The sequence below is a fragment of the Maniola hyperantus genome, chromosome 15 (assembly GCF_902806685.2).
Source record: "Maniola hyperantus chromosome 15, iAphHyp1.2, whole genome shotgun sequence".
Taxonomy (NCBI): domain Eukaryota; kingdom Metazoa; phylum Arthropoda; class Insecta; order Lepidoptera; family Nymphalidae; genus Maniola; species Maniola hyperantus.
In genome coordinates, this window is record NC_048550.1 from 4,270,171 (window position 1) to 4,285,077 (window position 14,907).

The 14,907-nt window shown below is 38.2% G+C and overlaps 2 protein-coding genes across 2 annotated transcripts in view; one reads left to right on the forward strand and one right to left on the reverse strand.

Annotated features, from left to right (window-relative positions):
* Window positions 1–14,907, forward strand: part of LOC138403294 (G protein-coupled receptor 88-like) — a 90,620-nt gene that overhangs the window by 56,186 nt on the left and 19,527 nt on the right. The gene's annotated exons all lie outside the window — the stretch shown is intronic.
* On the reverse strand, window positions 67–10,051 carry Cap-H2 (Chromosome associated protein H2). The gene is made up of 8 exons (XM_034976308.2): window positions 9,937–10,051; window positions 9,382–9,468; window positions 3,924–4,048; window positions 3,124–3,240; window positions 2,277–2,455; window positions 1,881–1,994; window positions 935–1,368; window positions 67–477 (listed from the first exon to the last, which is right to left on the reverse strand). The coding sequence occupies exons 2-8, from the start codon at window positions 9,429–9,431 to the stop codon at window positions 171–173; spliced, it is 1,326 nt and encodes a 441-aa protein (XP_034832199.2). The 5' UTR covers window positions 9,432–9,468; window positions 9,937–10,051; the 3' UTR covers window positions 67–170.

A 14,907-nucleotide genomic window follows, 5' to 3' on the forward strand; every position in this document is an offset into this window, starting at 1 on the left:
AGACAATTTGTAAAAATCATAATAAGTACTAGCACATTTTACAAAAACAAACTCAATTAACGACTTTACAACGACAAGATGAAAATAAATGAATACTTCTAAAATTAAAAACAAGTCATGAAATAGACCGTGTTAGAAGCAATTTAATAATAGGAGTCTTCGATGATATTCTAAAATCTGTTATTTTTTTGTATTGGAACCTTGTCTTCTTTTCTCTTAATGGATCGCAAACTATTTCCCACCTTAAGTTTCGTGGATTTAAGAAAAATATTGTTGTTTTTGGAATGAATTTCGCTATTCGATTTATTTTTACTGTTATTGACCTCAATACTTATGTTAGCTTTCAAACTGTTAGAGACTGATAAACCAATATTTCTTTTCTTTCGTAGCGGTACTCCTTTAATCTCGTCTTCATAATCTTCGTCCGTTTTCTTATCAGTAATTTTGATTTGATTTAGAAAGTCATCTTCTTTATTGCTAAAAATAATTTATATTTATCATAGAGAAAATTGAATATTCTCTGCTAAAAATGCTGCTGCTAAAAATGTATCGGCGGCAGCATAATATTGGTTAATTTACATTGAATTTTTTGGTTTAGTAGATGCTAGCTTATGCCCGCGACTTCGTCCGTATGGACTATACAAATTTGAAACCACTATTTTACTTCCTTAAGAGTTGTATTTTCAAAAAAAAAATTCTTAGCGGATGTTTACGTTATAATAGCTATCTGCATGCCAAACAGTGTCCGTCAAGTAGTTTGAGCTTCGCGTTGATAGATCAGTCAGTCAGTCAGTCAGCTTTTCCTTTTATATATTTAGACTTCCGCTATCAATTTTCATCTATATTCTATCTATTCTTTTGCTATCTTTTGGATGGAAGCAGGTATTACATGCTTGCTTCCATCTAAAAATAATAGCATTCAATTTTCACTTACTTCAAGGAATCGTAGTTATCTATTAAAGGTTTGTCCTTGAATGATTCCATTTCCTCATCAATCGATTTCGGTAAATTAGGTTCAGGACTTCTCGGGGTTTGTGGCGGTCGTGGTGTAGATGGTCCTATTCTTACAGTCTGTTTTGATTTAGTTGGTCTTACGGGACCAGTTCTTGGAGTAAAAGGTGACGGGAGGTTCAGAATGTCCTTATAACGATCGTCGTAACGAACGTGTTTTGGAATCTCTTGTGGAGGCAACTTTGCGATCTTCCATTTGTACGATTGGTTGATTTGGTCATCCGGAACTGCTTGTCGATGAGGGTTAAAATTAAAAGGTGGGGCGTTGGGTGCGAAATCTTGAAACGGTGGTATATCATATTTCAGCGCATTTTCTGGCAACGGTTTGCCAAAGTGTCTCCTGCTATCGCTAGAAACCTGGGAAATAAAATGTTTAGATTTTTTGCATTTCAATTAAATCAGTAAATACGTTATTTATAGAACTTGTTTATTTATTTTTTAATTTGTACCAAAAACATTTACAGTGTAGAGAAAAAGAGAGTAAAAGTGGACAGGGACTTGTCTCCATTAAGCCCTTCGCTATCAAATGGGACACAAAAAAATTAAAATAATTAGTATTTTCAATTTTTCAAAGCAACTATACCAAGTGGGGTATCATTTGTGAAAGACTTTACCTGTACATTCTAAAACTGATTTTCGATTTTATTCTTATGCATAATAGTTTTTGATTTATCTTGCAAAATGTCAAAAAAAATTCGAGTACGGAACCCTCGGTGCGCGAGTCTGACTCGCACTAGAAGTACGTTTAGGTGGCCAATCATAAGTTTATTATCAATATGTACACTAGATCGTATTATTCATTGATTTTAGTTCTGCTTTCATCTAACATCATTTTTATTAAAATTCATAGGGAAATATACTTAACTCACTTTTTCGCTTTCCTTTGTGGTCCGGCGATCGGCAGCGGCCGCCTTTCTCATATTAATGGCGCTTTGAATTGCCTTCAACTGGTCGAGTGATCCCCTCTCAAAAGGCTTCACAATCTGAAACATAAACAATTTAAATTACTAATTATTAGTTCATGACCACAATTTAATTTTTTTTGTATGATGTAACCACAAAGTCACAGTTTTCAGATTTTTCCCCAAATGTCTGCTACAAGACCTACCTACCTACCAAATTTCATGATTTTAGGTCAACGGGAAGTACCCTGTAGGCTTCTTGACAGACCGACAGACAGACAGACAACAAAGTCATCCTATAAGGGCTCCGTTTTTCCTTTTGAGGTACGGAACCCTAAAAATTAAAGCGATGCAAGTTAACACCTCTTCCATAGCAACTGAGGTCCTAGTGGCAGCAATAAGTGCAATCCGATCAGGAGGCTTAGCCGTCAGCCTCATCAGGGAACCTTCGAAGTTGTGCTTATCATTCGATTCGTATATCGAGTCATCCAATCGTCTACCAGATCTCATAGATGTTGACTCGTCAGATTCTCCCGTCATAACTGCAAAATAAGATGTAAGTAAGAAGGTTAGATTTTGGAAGCGATGAGTATTAGCAAACAAATCTTTTTTAAATAAAAAGCTGATGTTAATCAGTTAACCGCTGCTCATATACATTTTGCAGCACCAGAGGAACCGCCAATGCGTTGCCGGCCAGAAACCTGTTGATCCGCCCCCTTGAATAAACCCATGTTGAAATCTAGTCCGAACGCCGCCGAAGAAATTGGTTCCAACCTGTTGGTTGGTTGGTTGGTTGGTTTTGTCAAGAATTTGGTTCGTAGCGACATAGACTATTTACATTGATATTGGCGCGGAGTTTACGCACCTTTTGAAACCTATGAGGCACGAGCGTACTTCAAAAAATGGCAACCCGTTACCAGGGTTGAAAAAGAAGAGAAAGCTACTTATTACTAAGTATACCTACATATATTACTAAGTATGCAATGTCACACAATGCAATGTCATGCCATGCAGTACAAAACAATACAATGCAATGCAAAAACATACATTAATGCTATTTACGTTGTACCTATTCAAATTTTTGAATTCAACATAATAAAAATAGGTTTGAAAGAATTGGCATCCTTTTTTGCCAGAAAGCATCGTGAAAAAATGGCATTAATTTGAGACCTGTCACGTATTTGGTGTAAAAATTCAAAAGTAGGCTTACGTTTGTCTTCTCTTATGAGTCCATCGACAGGTTGATGTCCACTTCGTCGCCACTCCATGTCGTCTGCGATCTCGTCGTCAAAGATACCTCGTTTCAAATAGACGGACACATTCGTTTCTGAAATAAGACAGTAGTATACAATGCGATGCAATGTCATACCATGCCATGCAATGTAATGCAGTGCCATGCCATGCAATGCAATGCCATGCCATGCATCGGAATAGCATGCATAGCATGGAATCGTCTTCTACGCGAAATCATAACGCCAAATCACTTGGCGGTATGTAATATGTATGTGTTTTCCAGTGGTTATACTTATCCATCGGCAAGAGAACCCATGGCCTCCCACTTAGTATAAGACTACAGCGCTCACCACTGCGCTAGTAAGTTAAAACAGCTGTGATTTAGAGACAGACGGTCAGATGGACTAACGGACTGGACGAAACTCTAAGGATTCCCGTATTTTACTGTGGAACTCTGAAAATACAGTGACTTAAATACCTATAGTCTGCGACAGGTTGACATGGGAATTGGGGTATGAGATGGGGGGAGACGCCCCGTACACCCGCACGTCACCTCGCTTGCCTGCGCCGGGTTAGTGCGGGGGCTGTGAGGGTGTGCGGGGCGTTCCGTCCTCGATTACCATCTCAATCTGTCGGATACTACACCTACCATGGACATGTTACATTCATATTACACCACGTATAAAATTCATTCTCGGTGATTAGTAAGTCGGAAGATACAAAACGCACGAGAGAAGAAGAGATAGCCATCTACAAAATGTGAGTTGTGACCCAAACCTTTCAAGTCGATGTACTCGGCTAGCGAGTAGTTGTAGCCGAGGGCAACGCCGGACATGGAGGCAGTGAGCAAGGAACAGCATACCGCCGAACTAATGCAGCACGACATTGTAAATGTCCATAACCTGAAACAAATCGTACATTATTTTCGTGTGCGCACTTGTATTGCGATTTTTATCCCTTGTGTAACTTTTCCAGTAAATTAACATGGCTTGTCCGTTGACGTTAATCTAGCGTCTACAGAGTACAGCATCGTCATCACTTATCGTTACGTGAGATCAAGTCAAGCGAACAAATCCAATAATTTAGGAGCCATTATGGTACAGTGTATTTCTTTAAAGATATCTAACAAAGATTGTTATTGTATACGCTCTGAACAATACGAGAGAATTCAGATCTGTTCATAATTTTAAACAACGTAAAGTTAAAAGCTTCTTATATTTCAAAAGTATTTTTACAAAGATCTCTCAAAGGTATTGGCTTTCCGCTCGCGCCCTCGCTTTGCATAGGTATCTGAACTGAGGAATTTCTGTGTATGCCTCTTGGAAATAATTCATACTAATATTAAGTATGTGATAGCCTAGCATAGTGGTTAAATCGTCGGTTTTCTATTCGGGAGGTCGGATGTTCGATCCCGGGAACGCATCTCTAACTTTTCAGAGTTATGTGCATTTTAAGCAATTTCTTAAATATCACTTGCTTTAACGGTGAAGGAAAACATCGTGAAGAAACCTGCATGCCCGAGAGCTCTCCATAATGTTCTCAAAGGTGTGTGAAGTCTATCAATCCGCACTGGGCCGGCTTGGTAGATTATGGCCAAGCCCTTCTCATATTCTGAGAGGAGACCCGTGCTCAGTAGTGAGGCGGCGATGGGTTGATCGTGATGAATATTTAAATACGAAAGTGGGTTTGTATGTCCGTTTTTCACGGCCCCTTTCTTCTTGACTGATTTTGACAAAATTTGGCACAGGGATAAATGGTACCTCGGTAAAGGACAGTATCCGGAAAGTCAAAGAGTTTTCACGGGATTTTAAAAAAATCTTAATCCACACGAAAGAAGTCGTGGACATGATCTATTTGATACAGAAATAGCTTGCATCCTGCAGTAGATATAGGCCACTTTTTATCCTGGAAAATCGAGGAGATCAAATGGGATTTTTTAAAAACCCAAATCCACGCGGACGAAGTTGTGGTTTAAAATATTTAAGCAATAGTTAAGTAAGTAGTAAGTGCGCAGAATTCCGCAGCAGTGTAAACATAGTGGGCCATATCTGCGCGGACAAATGCCGGAGAGAATTTCGGCTAGTTTTATCTCTGGCCCAACCTAACGCAGACAATAAGTTTTAGCACATAAGTCCCGCAAATTGCTAGTGACGTCAGCACTAGAGTGAAGTTGCGAGCTGATGGTATATTTTTATTTCGGCTGACGTCAAAATGACGTCATTTCGATGTTAATGAGACATGGTTCTAGCGCAATAGCAATTTGCGGGACTTATACGACGAGGTATCGACGAGGTCTAAGGTGTTATTTTCTGCTACCTTTATTTAACAATTTTGTTTTTATTTAGGTTGAAAAATCGATTTTTTCAAATAAAATGTTGATTCTGTGCTAACTTTCATAACGTTGTATCTAGAAACGGGGAACCAAGGAGCATAAACTTTGGTCGGCTCCTTGATTCCCTGGAGGCTATATTTGTTTTATTGGTGTTTTGGTTTGGTTGAATAAAGGATCTTTGTTTGTTTATGAGTAAGATATACCTAACCGTAACCTGTTTACTGAGATTATGATCGATTTGAATTTGTAAATCATTTAGTTAAAACGGGGGCCGATTGAAAACCCAATAGGGCATAGTTCAATCATACCCATGCCCTTTGTACTCTACACATTACCTACTTCTAAGTTCTAGCATATGCTTTAGCGTGGATTAGGGATTATTTAATACGTCTAATACTCTTACAAATATCAAATAGAAATTATAGTCAAATATCAAATAGAAAATATAAAACTATTACACTTTTCCCTTGCGAGACAAAAAAAAAGAGCATGTCGATTTTTCCTAAAACTAGATCCGGTGTTTGATAACTAGTCAAATCAGTATCTTTTCATAAAACGTCAAAAGACGCGTTTAGTATGCGAGCTTCTATAAAATACTGGCATGTGACGTCACAATGATTTGACGTGCTTTTTTTAGTTTAATCGATAATCTAAGATGGTTATGGCAATTAAAACTAACAAAAACTTGGATTTAACATACTTTGGAAGACCCTCTATCTAATAATCACTGAGAAATAATTTATTTTTGACATATTATACGAAAATACCGTATTGTATTGATAAAATGTGGCACTAGCTGACAAGCACAGAATTTGGAATTAATTTGTGTTTGTGGTGTCTAGGTAGGTACAATTATTTACAAGTGGCCCAAAGTCAGAGGACACGTAGTCTTAGTTCGGGATGAACCACTGCTCTAGTTTTTTTATATCTGATTTTATAAGGGGCTTTTATAGGTGACCTAATGCCAGTCCCATTGTTATCTAAACTATAACCATTCAAGAGGATCACCAACAAATTCATACACTTACATTTAAGGTTCGTACGCACCTGAGCGGCGCGGCGCGGCGCTTCAGTGAGCTTCACGTCGCGGCACAGAGCTTCAAAATATCATTTCTATCATTTTGTATGGCGCATATCGCACTAGAGCGGCGCGGCGCGGCGCTTCACCGCGCGTTGCCGCGCGGCACGGCTGGAGAGAATATTTTGAAGCGCACCGAAGCGACGCGCAGTGCAGTGACGCTAGTGCGACATACCCAGCGGCGCGGCGCGGCGCTTCAGTATGCGTACGTCGCTCGAATAAGATACACGCGCATCTTGTTAGGTATTTAAAGTACAGGCAAGAATCGGCAAGATAGACCTCAAAATAAATAACGTAGGTTTAATTTTTGACACATGACGTGTTCCTCGTGCTCTTAGAAGTATATCCTCAAAGGTCCCAACCCCTAGGATGTCGGCTTCCCCCCTTCCCAGTGTCTAAATGTATAAAAATGTCTCTCCGAGCGTTATGAGAAAACATCAATAGTAAAAATAATCCTGATTAAATAACTATAATATATTATGTACATATTATACCTACCTACTTCATCTAGGTAGAATTAATAGTTTCGGAAATATGCCTACCTATTGTTGTACTTGTGTTTATATTATACTAGCTTATGCCCGCGACGTCGTCCGCGTGGACTACACAAATCTCGAACCCCTATTTTACCCCCTTAGGGGTTGAATTTTCATAAATCCCTTTTTAGCGGATGTCTACGTCATAATATTAGCTAGTTAGCTAGCCAGCATGCCAAATTTCAGCCCGATCCGTCAAGTAGTTTGAGCTGTGCGTTGATAGATCAGTCAGTCAGTCACCTTTTTCTTTTATATAGGTATTTAGATATAATATGTACCTGTGTTTACCTGCCTATTTTATATCTATTGCACATAAAACAAAGACATTTTGCGAAAATGCTTTTTCTAATGTAATTTCCACAGAACCTAAGGGACTAGCTGATGCCCGCAACTTCGTTCGCGTAGATGTAGGTTTTTTAAAAATCCCGTGGAAACTTTTTGATTTTCGGGATAAAACTAGCCTATGTGTAGGTACACATAGGCTACTTTTATCCTACAGGGTATAATCTATCTCAGGTATATAGGTACTAGTAGGTAATTCCCGGAAATGTGCTCACCTATAGAAAAATCTAAATCCACGCGGACGAAGTCGCAGGCATCATCTAGTTGCATTTTTTTTTAGATTTTTAATCCCGTGTGAACTCTTTGATTTTCCGGGATAAAAAGTTGCCTACCTCTGTCAATTCCCGGAATGCAAGCTACCTCTGGTCCAAACTTCATATAAATGGGCCTTTAACAATCCTGTGGAAATTCTTTCATTTTCCAGGATAAAAAGTAGCCTGTCCTTCCCCGGGATGTAATTCAACTTTGTACCAAATTTCATCCTGTTGAGCCGTGAAAAGCTAGTAGATAGACAGACAAATACACTTTTGCGTTGATAATAATATAAGTATGGATATGCATAAATATTTTTTTATAATTTCCATAAAAACTATCATCATCATCATCATCATCAACCGATAGATATGTCCACTGCTGGACATAGGTTTCTTGTAGGATTATATTACCGACCTGTGTGGTATACCTATTGTTTCTAATGTAATTTCCACAAAAACTATTAGGCAATAGCATAAAGAATTTTGTCTTCGACATTCTGAAGTAAATGTGAAATGGTACAGAGTCATTAAGAAGGCGAGGAAACAAAATGTGATATCCTTCTTGATAGCGTGACTTTGGTATGTCAGCAATCCATTTCTTCTTCTTTTTTAGGGTTCCGTACCTCAAAAGGAAAAACGGAACTCTTATAGGATCACTGTCAGGATCACTGTCTGTCTGTCTGTCTGTCTGTCCGTCTGTCTGTGAGTGAGTGAACTATACCAAGTGGGGTATCATATGAAAGGTCTTCACCTGTACATTCTAAAACAGATTTTTATTTATTTTTATGCATCATAGTTTTTGAATTATCGAAATCATACGACTGTAGTACGGAACCCTCATTGCGCGAGCCTGACTCGCACTTGGCCGGTTTTTTCTCTTCGATAATTCGTTCTTCTTCTGCACAACAAAGAAATAATAATCAAATCCTCTTCACTGTCGCTCATCTTGCGACGTTGTTGCTCGTACGCGAACGGGTGTAAAAGTGACGCGCAAGTGACGCGAGGTGCCGCGTACTGAAGTTGTAGTGCGGTAGGCACCGTCGAGCGGCCTGAGGTGAAGCGTTCTGCAGTCGGACTGAAGCGCCGCGCCGCGCCGCTCAGGTGCGTACGAACCTTAAGTTATTTACGGCATTTCACCGTTAAGGGGACTCAGTTCGGTGCTTTCTTCATACAAACGTAGGAGGGAAATTACAACAATATTCGATATTGTACGCACAAAACTAAGAATTATATCGATTTATCTCGTCATTATCTAGGTTTATTGATATATAAAACATTGAAAAAAATATTGATTTAAAAGTTACGAGGCTCAAAAGATTCCTATTTTAACACTAAATTAATGACAACTTTGGGCGTAAATAAATAAGATTAAGGATATGAAAATTCTAAAACAATTTATCATTAGACGTAGTTTATTTATTCATTAGTTGAAATAACTTTACTTTGCAAACATAAATTCAGCAGTTTTTTCTCAAAAATACTTTTCCTAAACCCTTTTCGCGCGCTTGATTTCGGTGAAAATCATCGTGCCTCTCAACTTTCTCATACAATGTCAAGTGAAAAGCAAACATGTTACCCACGTGCGCTGCCAATTTCGGTCGTGCGTCCTGCGTCACCTTAATATTTTAAGCTACGGAATTAGCACAGTGGGGCGGGCGAGGGCTTAAATATTAATTAATAAAAAGCCGCTTACCTCTGAACGAGATCGATTACCCATCCGCAACACGTGAATATGCAACACATGACGATTCACTTCTCGATTTCATTAATCATCACCGAACTAAAATACAAAGGCTTATAAATGCATAATATTTGGTACAAGTATAGTCCGCGACAGGTCGAGCTGGCAATCGGGGTATGGGAGGAGGAGGGGGGGGGGATGCCTCGCAAACCCGCACGTCATCCGCGCTCGTTTGCACCGGGTTAGTGCGAGTGTGTGTGTGTGATGAGGAGGCAAATCGCTTAGTACATATCCGTGAAATTTCGACTACATATGGTTGCAAACCTTGGTGATATAATTGCGGTACCGCGGTACGATAGTAGAAAGGTAAAGGAGGAACCAGGTCGAAAAGTTCTTCGGACAAAGATACCGGATTTTAGCAGGTCGTTTAACAGGCCGATTGCCATTTCGTCTCGACCTGTCGTGTACTATACCTACCTACACATTCCAGGTAGTTGTATGGGAATGGGATGCATGTGAATTCATTTTAATTGTAAGTAGGTAAGTAAATTTTACAATTTCACTTACAATTTTCATGCATTTATGTGAGAGTCAAATAACTATCTTGACTCTACCACTTGTGTTAATTTTATTCGCGTTGGCATGACGGAGATTTACTGCAATTTGCTCTGAAAATTGCAAAATAATACCCTGGAAATGAAAAAGTTAATTTACATTGCGCCGTTTACGAATTGACACAAAGACATCTGTGACATCTGTGACCGTCAACAAACAACAAGGGGTTAGCAACAGAACAGATATGTCCAGATATGCAACTAGCGGCCTCCTCAGTCCCTCTCGCTCAAGCAGAGGTATTACTTGTGAAATGTTATTCCGTCTATTTTACGTTCGCTTCGGCTATTGTAGCCTAGTATACTGCAACCCACCATTGCACAATAACTTCAAAAACAAAAAACAACAAAACGAATCAATTATTTATTTACAATACTTGAGTCAACATAACCTCACTTCACGTTGTTTGCCAAATACTCACGTACAAATACATTTTGGACAACAAAAAAAAGTGGCCACGGTGATAAGGACAAAACATAATCATTTTGTCACGTTCTAATAAGAGCTTAAATGCATTAAGCTATCTCGCTCTAACAGTAAGTGTCACAATAGGGCTACTTCTATAGTCCTTGTTCTGAGGCTGAGTTCTGAGGGGCTAGCACATGGCTACATTACATGGCTAGCACCGAAGCATGCACCGAAGTCAGTGAAATGGACATAATATTTCTACTATAGTACGCTGGAAGAGTTGTGGCCCATTTAGTTACGTCAGCACTAGACATGAAGTTTCGAGCTAATGGTATATTTTTATTTAGATATTAACGTAAGAAACACTGACGTATTTAATAAATGAAAACACAGTATAAAAGGTACCATTCCACCGGATATAACAGCCGGTCGTAGTTTCCGTAAGTGGCTCTATAGGTAGGTAGGTACTTCCCCACACACTTCCGCTAGCGCTGAGCGTAGCAACTAGTGGCTGTTAACGAGCTGTTTACTGACATTTCTGTTTCGTTTTCACCTCACATAGTCTGCTTATTGTATATTCTGTGACCATAATATAGTCTACTCTATAGAATATAGAATATCGTATATAAGTCCCACAAATTGCTATTGCGCTGGAACCATGTCTCATTAACATCGAAATGATGTCATTTTGACTCAGCCGAAATAAAAATACCTATACCATCAGCTCAAATCTTCAGTCTAGTGCTGACGTCACTAAAATGGCGGCCACGCTCATTAGCAATTTGCGGGACTTATACCCATTAGCATTAGTTTTATATAGTATAGTAAAACTGTGCCTATAGTACGCCACAGGTCGAGATGGCAATCGGGGAGGGAACGCCCCGTACACATGCACAGCCCCCGCACTAGCCCGGTGCGGGGATGAGCGTCCCCCCCCACCTCATACTCCATTGCCATCACAATCAAGATGGGAAGATTATTATTGTTTCTACTGTGCAAGATGTTCGATTCCCGTAGTATCCGATTAGGTCATAATAAGTATAATTTTGTAGATGAAGGTACTTAATCTTTCGTATTTAGGCTCGTTTAGGTAGCTAGATTGCTTGAGTGCCTACTTAATAAATAGAAAATATAAGAACACTGTGATCAACTATATATAAAAATGAATCGCTGATCGCAAATCTCGAGAACAGCTGAACCTGAAAAAAAATGAAGTTCGCCGCGGCAGCTAGTTTTAAATAAACGTGCATAGGTGTTATTATTTTAAACTAAATATGTAATGCGTAGGTCTCCTGGCGAATACGCACTGCACTTTCGTTATCCGAGTTTTATCCGTCATCCGTGAGAATACCAGCGATGATCTACGACATAAATGTCATAAGCTCCCATACAAAAAACAAAAAAAATAAAAACCGACTTCAATAACCACCAACACTAAAAAGTAAAAAATAATTTAATTTACTACCCAATATATTATTATGTATACAAGAGTTATTGTAGTTCTATAGTAATATTTTTGGAGCCGGTGCCAATTAGCCGCACGAACCGTCTATCTACTCTTCATAGTGTTTTGCGACTCCACATTTGTACCGACTCCAAAAAATATTACTATAGAACTACAATAACTCTTGTATACATAATATATTGGGTAATAAATTAAATTATTTTTACTTTTTAGTGTTGGTGGTTATTGAAGTCGGTTTTTTTTTTTGAATTTTTTTTATTTCACAATTTTTAGTGGCCCCATCGTACTAAAATATGATATGCCTGGTTAAAAACCTACTGTTTCAAAGAATCATTATAAATCGGTTCATATTTGGCGAAGAAATCGCGTAACAAACATACATTCGAATTGAGAACCCCCTCCTTTTTTCAAGTCGGTTAAAAATATGCTATACCTGGTTAAAACCCTACTGTTTACAAAGCTATTACACTGATCGCGAGCAATTTACTCTTATTAATTGAGGAGTTCCGTTCTCCATCTCCGAAGGTATTCATCAGATCTTTACCAAATTAAAATGGGACCACCTCGGAAGTATGTCCTACAAAACAAAAAAGAATCATCAAAATCGGTTCATAATTGACGGAGTAATCGCGTAACAAACATACAAAAAAAAAAACATAGTCGAATTGATAACCTCCTCCTTTTTTGAAGTCGGTTAAAAAAGGAACAAATATTCACGGACTAGGGTCGGATGAGTACGCAACCGCCGCCGCGCCGGTCTTACTGATATAAAAGTTTTGATAAGATAAACCTACCTAATAATAATTTCAGGAGAAAGTTCTCTAGATCAATGTTTATAATAATTAATTTATTACAGTGAAACATTAAAATGCTCTAGGGTATTTACTGTTTAGCGTACAGCCCACGTTTATCCTTGGACAGGCGTTTGTTTATTACTGACATTTATTTGAGTAGGTTATATAGCGATGTTGGACAAAATGCACACCCAGCTTAAATATTTTGTAAGTAGGTACATTATTTTCTGTCGCGTACTGTACCTACTGTTGATGTTGTAGCCTCTGGCTCTAACGCTGTAGCTAATGAGCGAGTCTAGATAATGAGAAAGAAGCACTTTGACCAGTAGTGAGTCATTAATAGGCTGTAACGAGAAGGTAGTTTAACTACCAAAGTGTGCTTGCCAACAGTACCCGTAGTATAAGATTTTACGTTTCACCAAACGTTGCTAGAATTCGAGAGTCGAAACACAATAACATCAAAGTAAAATGGACCTAAAGAACCTTGAATTGAAGTAAAAAATTCAATGCCACTGATTTTAATTTCGCAATGTTTCCGCTTGGCACGCTGGCTGTAGATGTGTAGACAAACTTGAGCTTTAAAACAAGGCTTTTAAGATCCAGTTTACTATAACGCGGAAGTATTTCGATTCTCGAATTCTAGCAACGTTTGGTGAGACGTAAAATCTTATACTACGGGTACAGGACACAGAAATATTCGTTACCGCTGAGTATTCACGAAATTACCATAATAATCGTTTTACGAAGCAATTTTCATTTACAACTAGGTATATATGTACACTAGCTGATCCCCGCGGCTTCGCCCGCGTAGATTTAGGTTTTTAAAGATCCCGTATAGCCTATGTCACTCAGGAATAATGTAGCTTTCTACTGGTGAAAGAATTTTTAAAATCGGTTCAGTAGTTCTAAAGATTACCCCCTACAAACAAACTTAACGACATTACCTCTTTATATAATAATAATATAATACAACGGGGCGTGCAGCAGAAATCGTAATATTTTAATTTCGCCATAACTTCAAAACCAAACGTCCAATTTTAATCATTCAAAGACCAAATATTATCTCCATAAACTGTTCTTAGTGATGAAATCATTTATTTTGATAAGGATTAATAGCATGAGTAAAATAAACGCGTTTAAATGTAGTCCAAAAAAATTTCAAGATTTTTAAATAAAAAAATGGTTGCTGTGCCTCACTCGACATAGATGGGTATAGTGTGTCGCGGACTTTTTTGTAGATATTTATAAGATCTACAATTAATTAGAACATTTTATGGTTCTATCTTTTATAGTTTAGGCAGCGTACGCAAAATAAGTAACTTTTCTGGTTGATTTTTTACACCTTGTGTCCGAAAAACCCAAATATCTTACGGAACCCTATTTTTTTCCAAAATAAAATATAGCCTATGTTACTCGTGGATAATGTAGCTTTCGAATGGTGAAAGAATTTTTAAAATCGGTCCAGTAGTTTTTGAGCCTATTCAGTACAAACAAACAAACAAACAAACAAACAAACAAACAAACAAACAAACAAAGTTTTCCTCTTTATAATATTATTTAGGTTTTTAAAGATCCCGTATAGCCTATGTCACTCAGGAATAATGTAGCTTTCTACTGGTGAAAGAATTTTTAAAATCGGTTCAGTAGTTCTAAAGATTACCCCCTACAAACAAACTTAACGACATTACCTCTTTATATAATAACTAGCTGACCCGCCCCGGCTTCGCTCGGGTGGAATTTTCGAACCGCGTCATTTACGGGAGCCGCGCGGGTACCTTACTCATAGATCTAAACTCCCCTCCCGCACGCGCACCCCCGCCTTGGTGACGCCCACTTCGCAACGGGCCGTGCAGCAGAAATCGTAATATTTTAATTTCGCCATAACTTCAAAACCAAACGTCCAATTTTAATCATTCAAAGACCAAATATTATCTCCATAAACTGTTCTTAGTGATGAAATCATTTATTTTGATAAGGATTAATAGCATGAGTAAAATAAACGCGTTTAAATGTAGTCCAAAAAAAATTCAAGATTTTTAAATAAAAAAATGGTTGCTGTGCCTCACTCGACATAGATGGGTATAGTGTGTCGCGGACTTTTTTGTAGATATTTATAAGATCTACAATTAATTAGAACATTTTATGGTTCTATCTTTTATAGTTTAGGCAGCGTACGCAAAATAAGTAACTTTTCTGGTTGATTTTTTACACCTTGTGTCCGAAAAACCCAAATATCTTACGGAACCCTATTTTTTTCCA

What these genes read in the sequence shown, in the direction of transcription:
- Cap-H2 (XM_034976308.2), bottom strand. Translation starts at nt 9,431, where the DNA reads ATGTGTTGCATATTCACGTGTTGCGGATGGGTAATCGATCTCGTTCAG. An exon ending in CCACAAAGGAAAGCGAAAAA is followed by an intron (nt 1,369 to 1,880) that starts GTGAGTTAAGTA and finishes TTTATTTCCCAG; the next exon opens with GTTTCTAGCGATAGCAGGAG. An exon ending in GATAACTACGATTCCTTGAA is followed by an intron (nt 478 to 934) that starts GTAAGTGAAAAT and finishes AATTATTTTTAG; the next exon opens with CAATAAAGAAGATGACTTTC.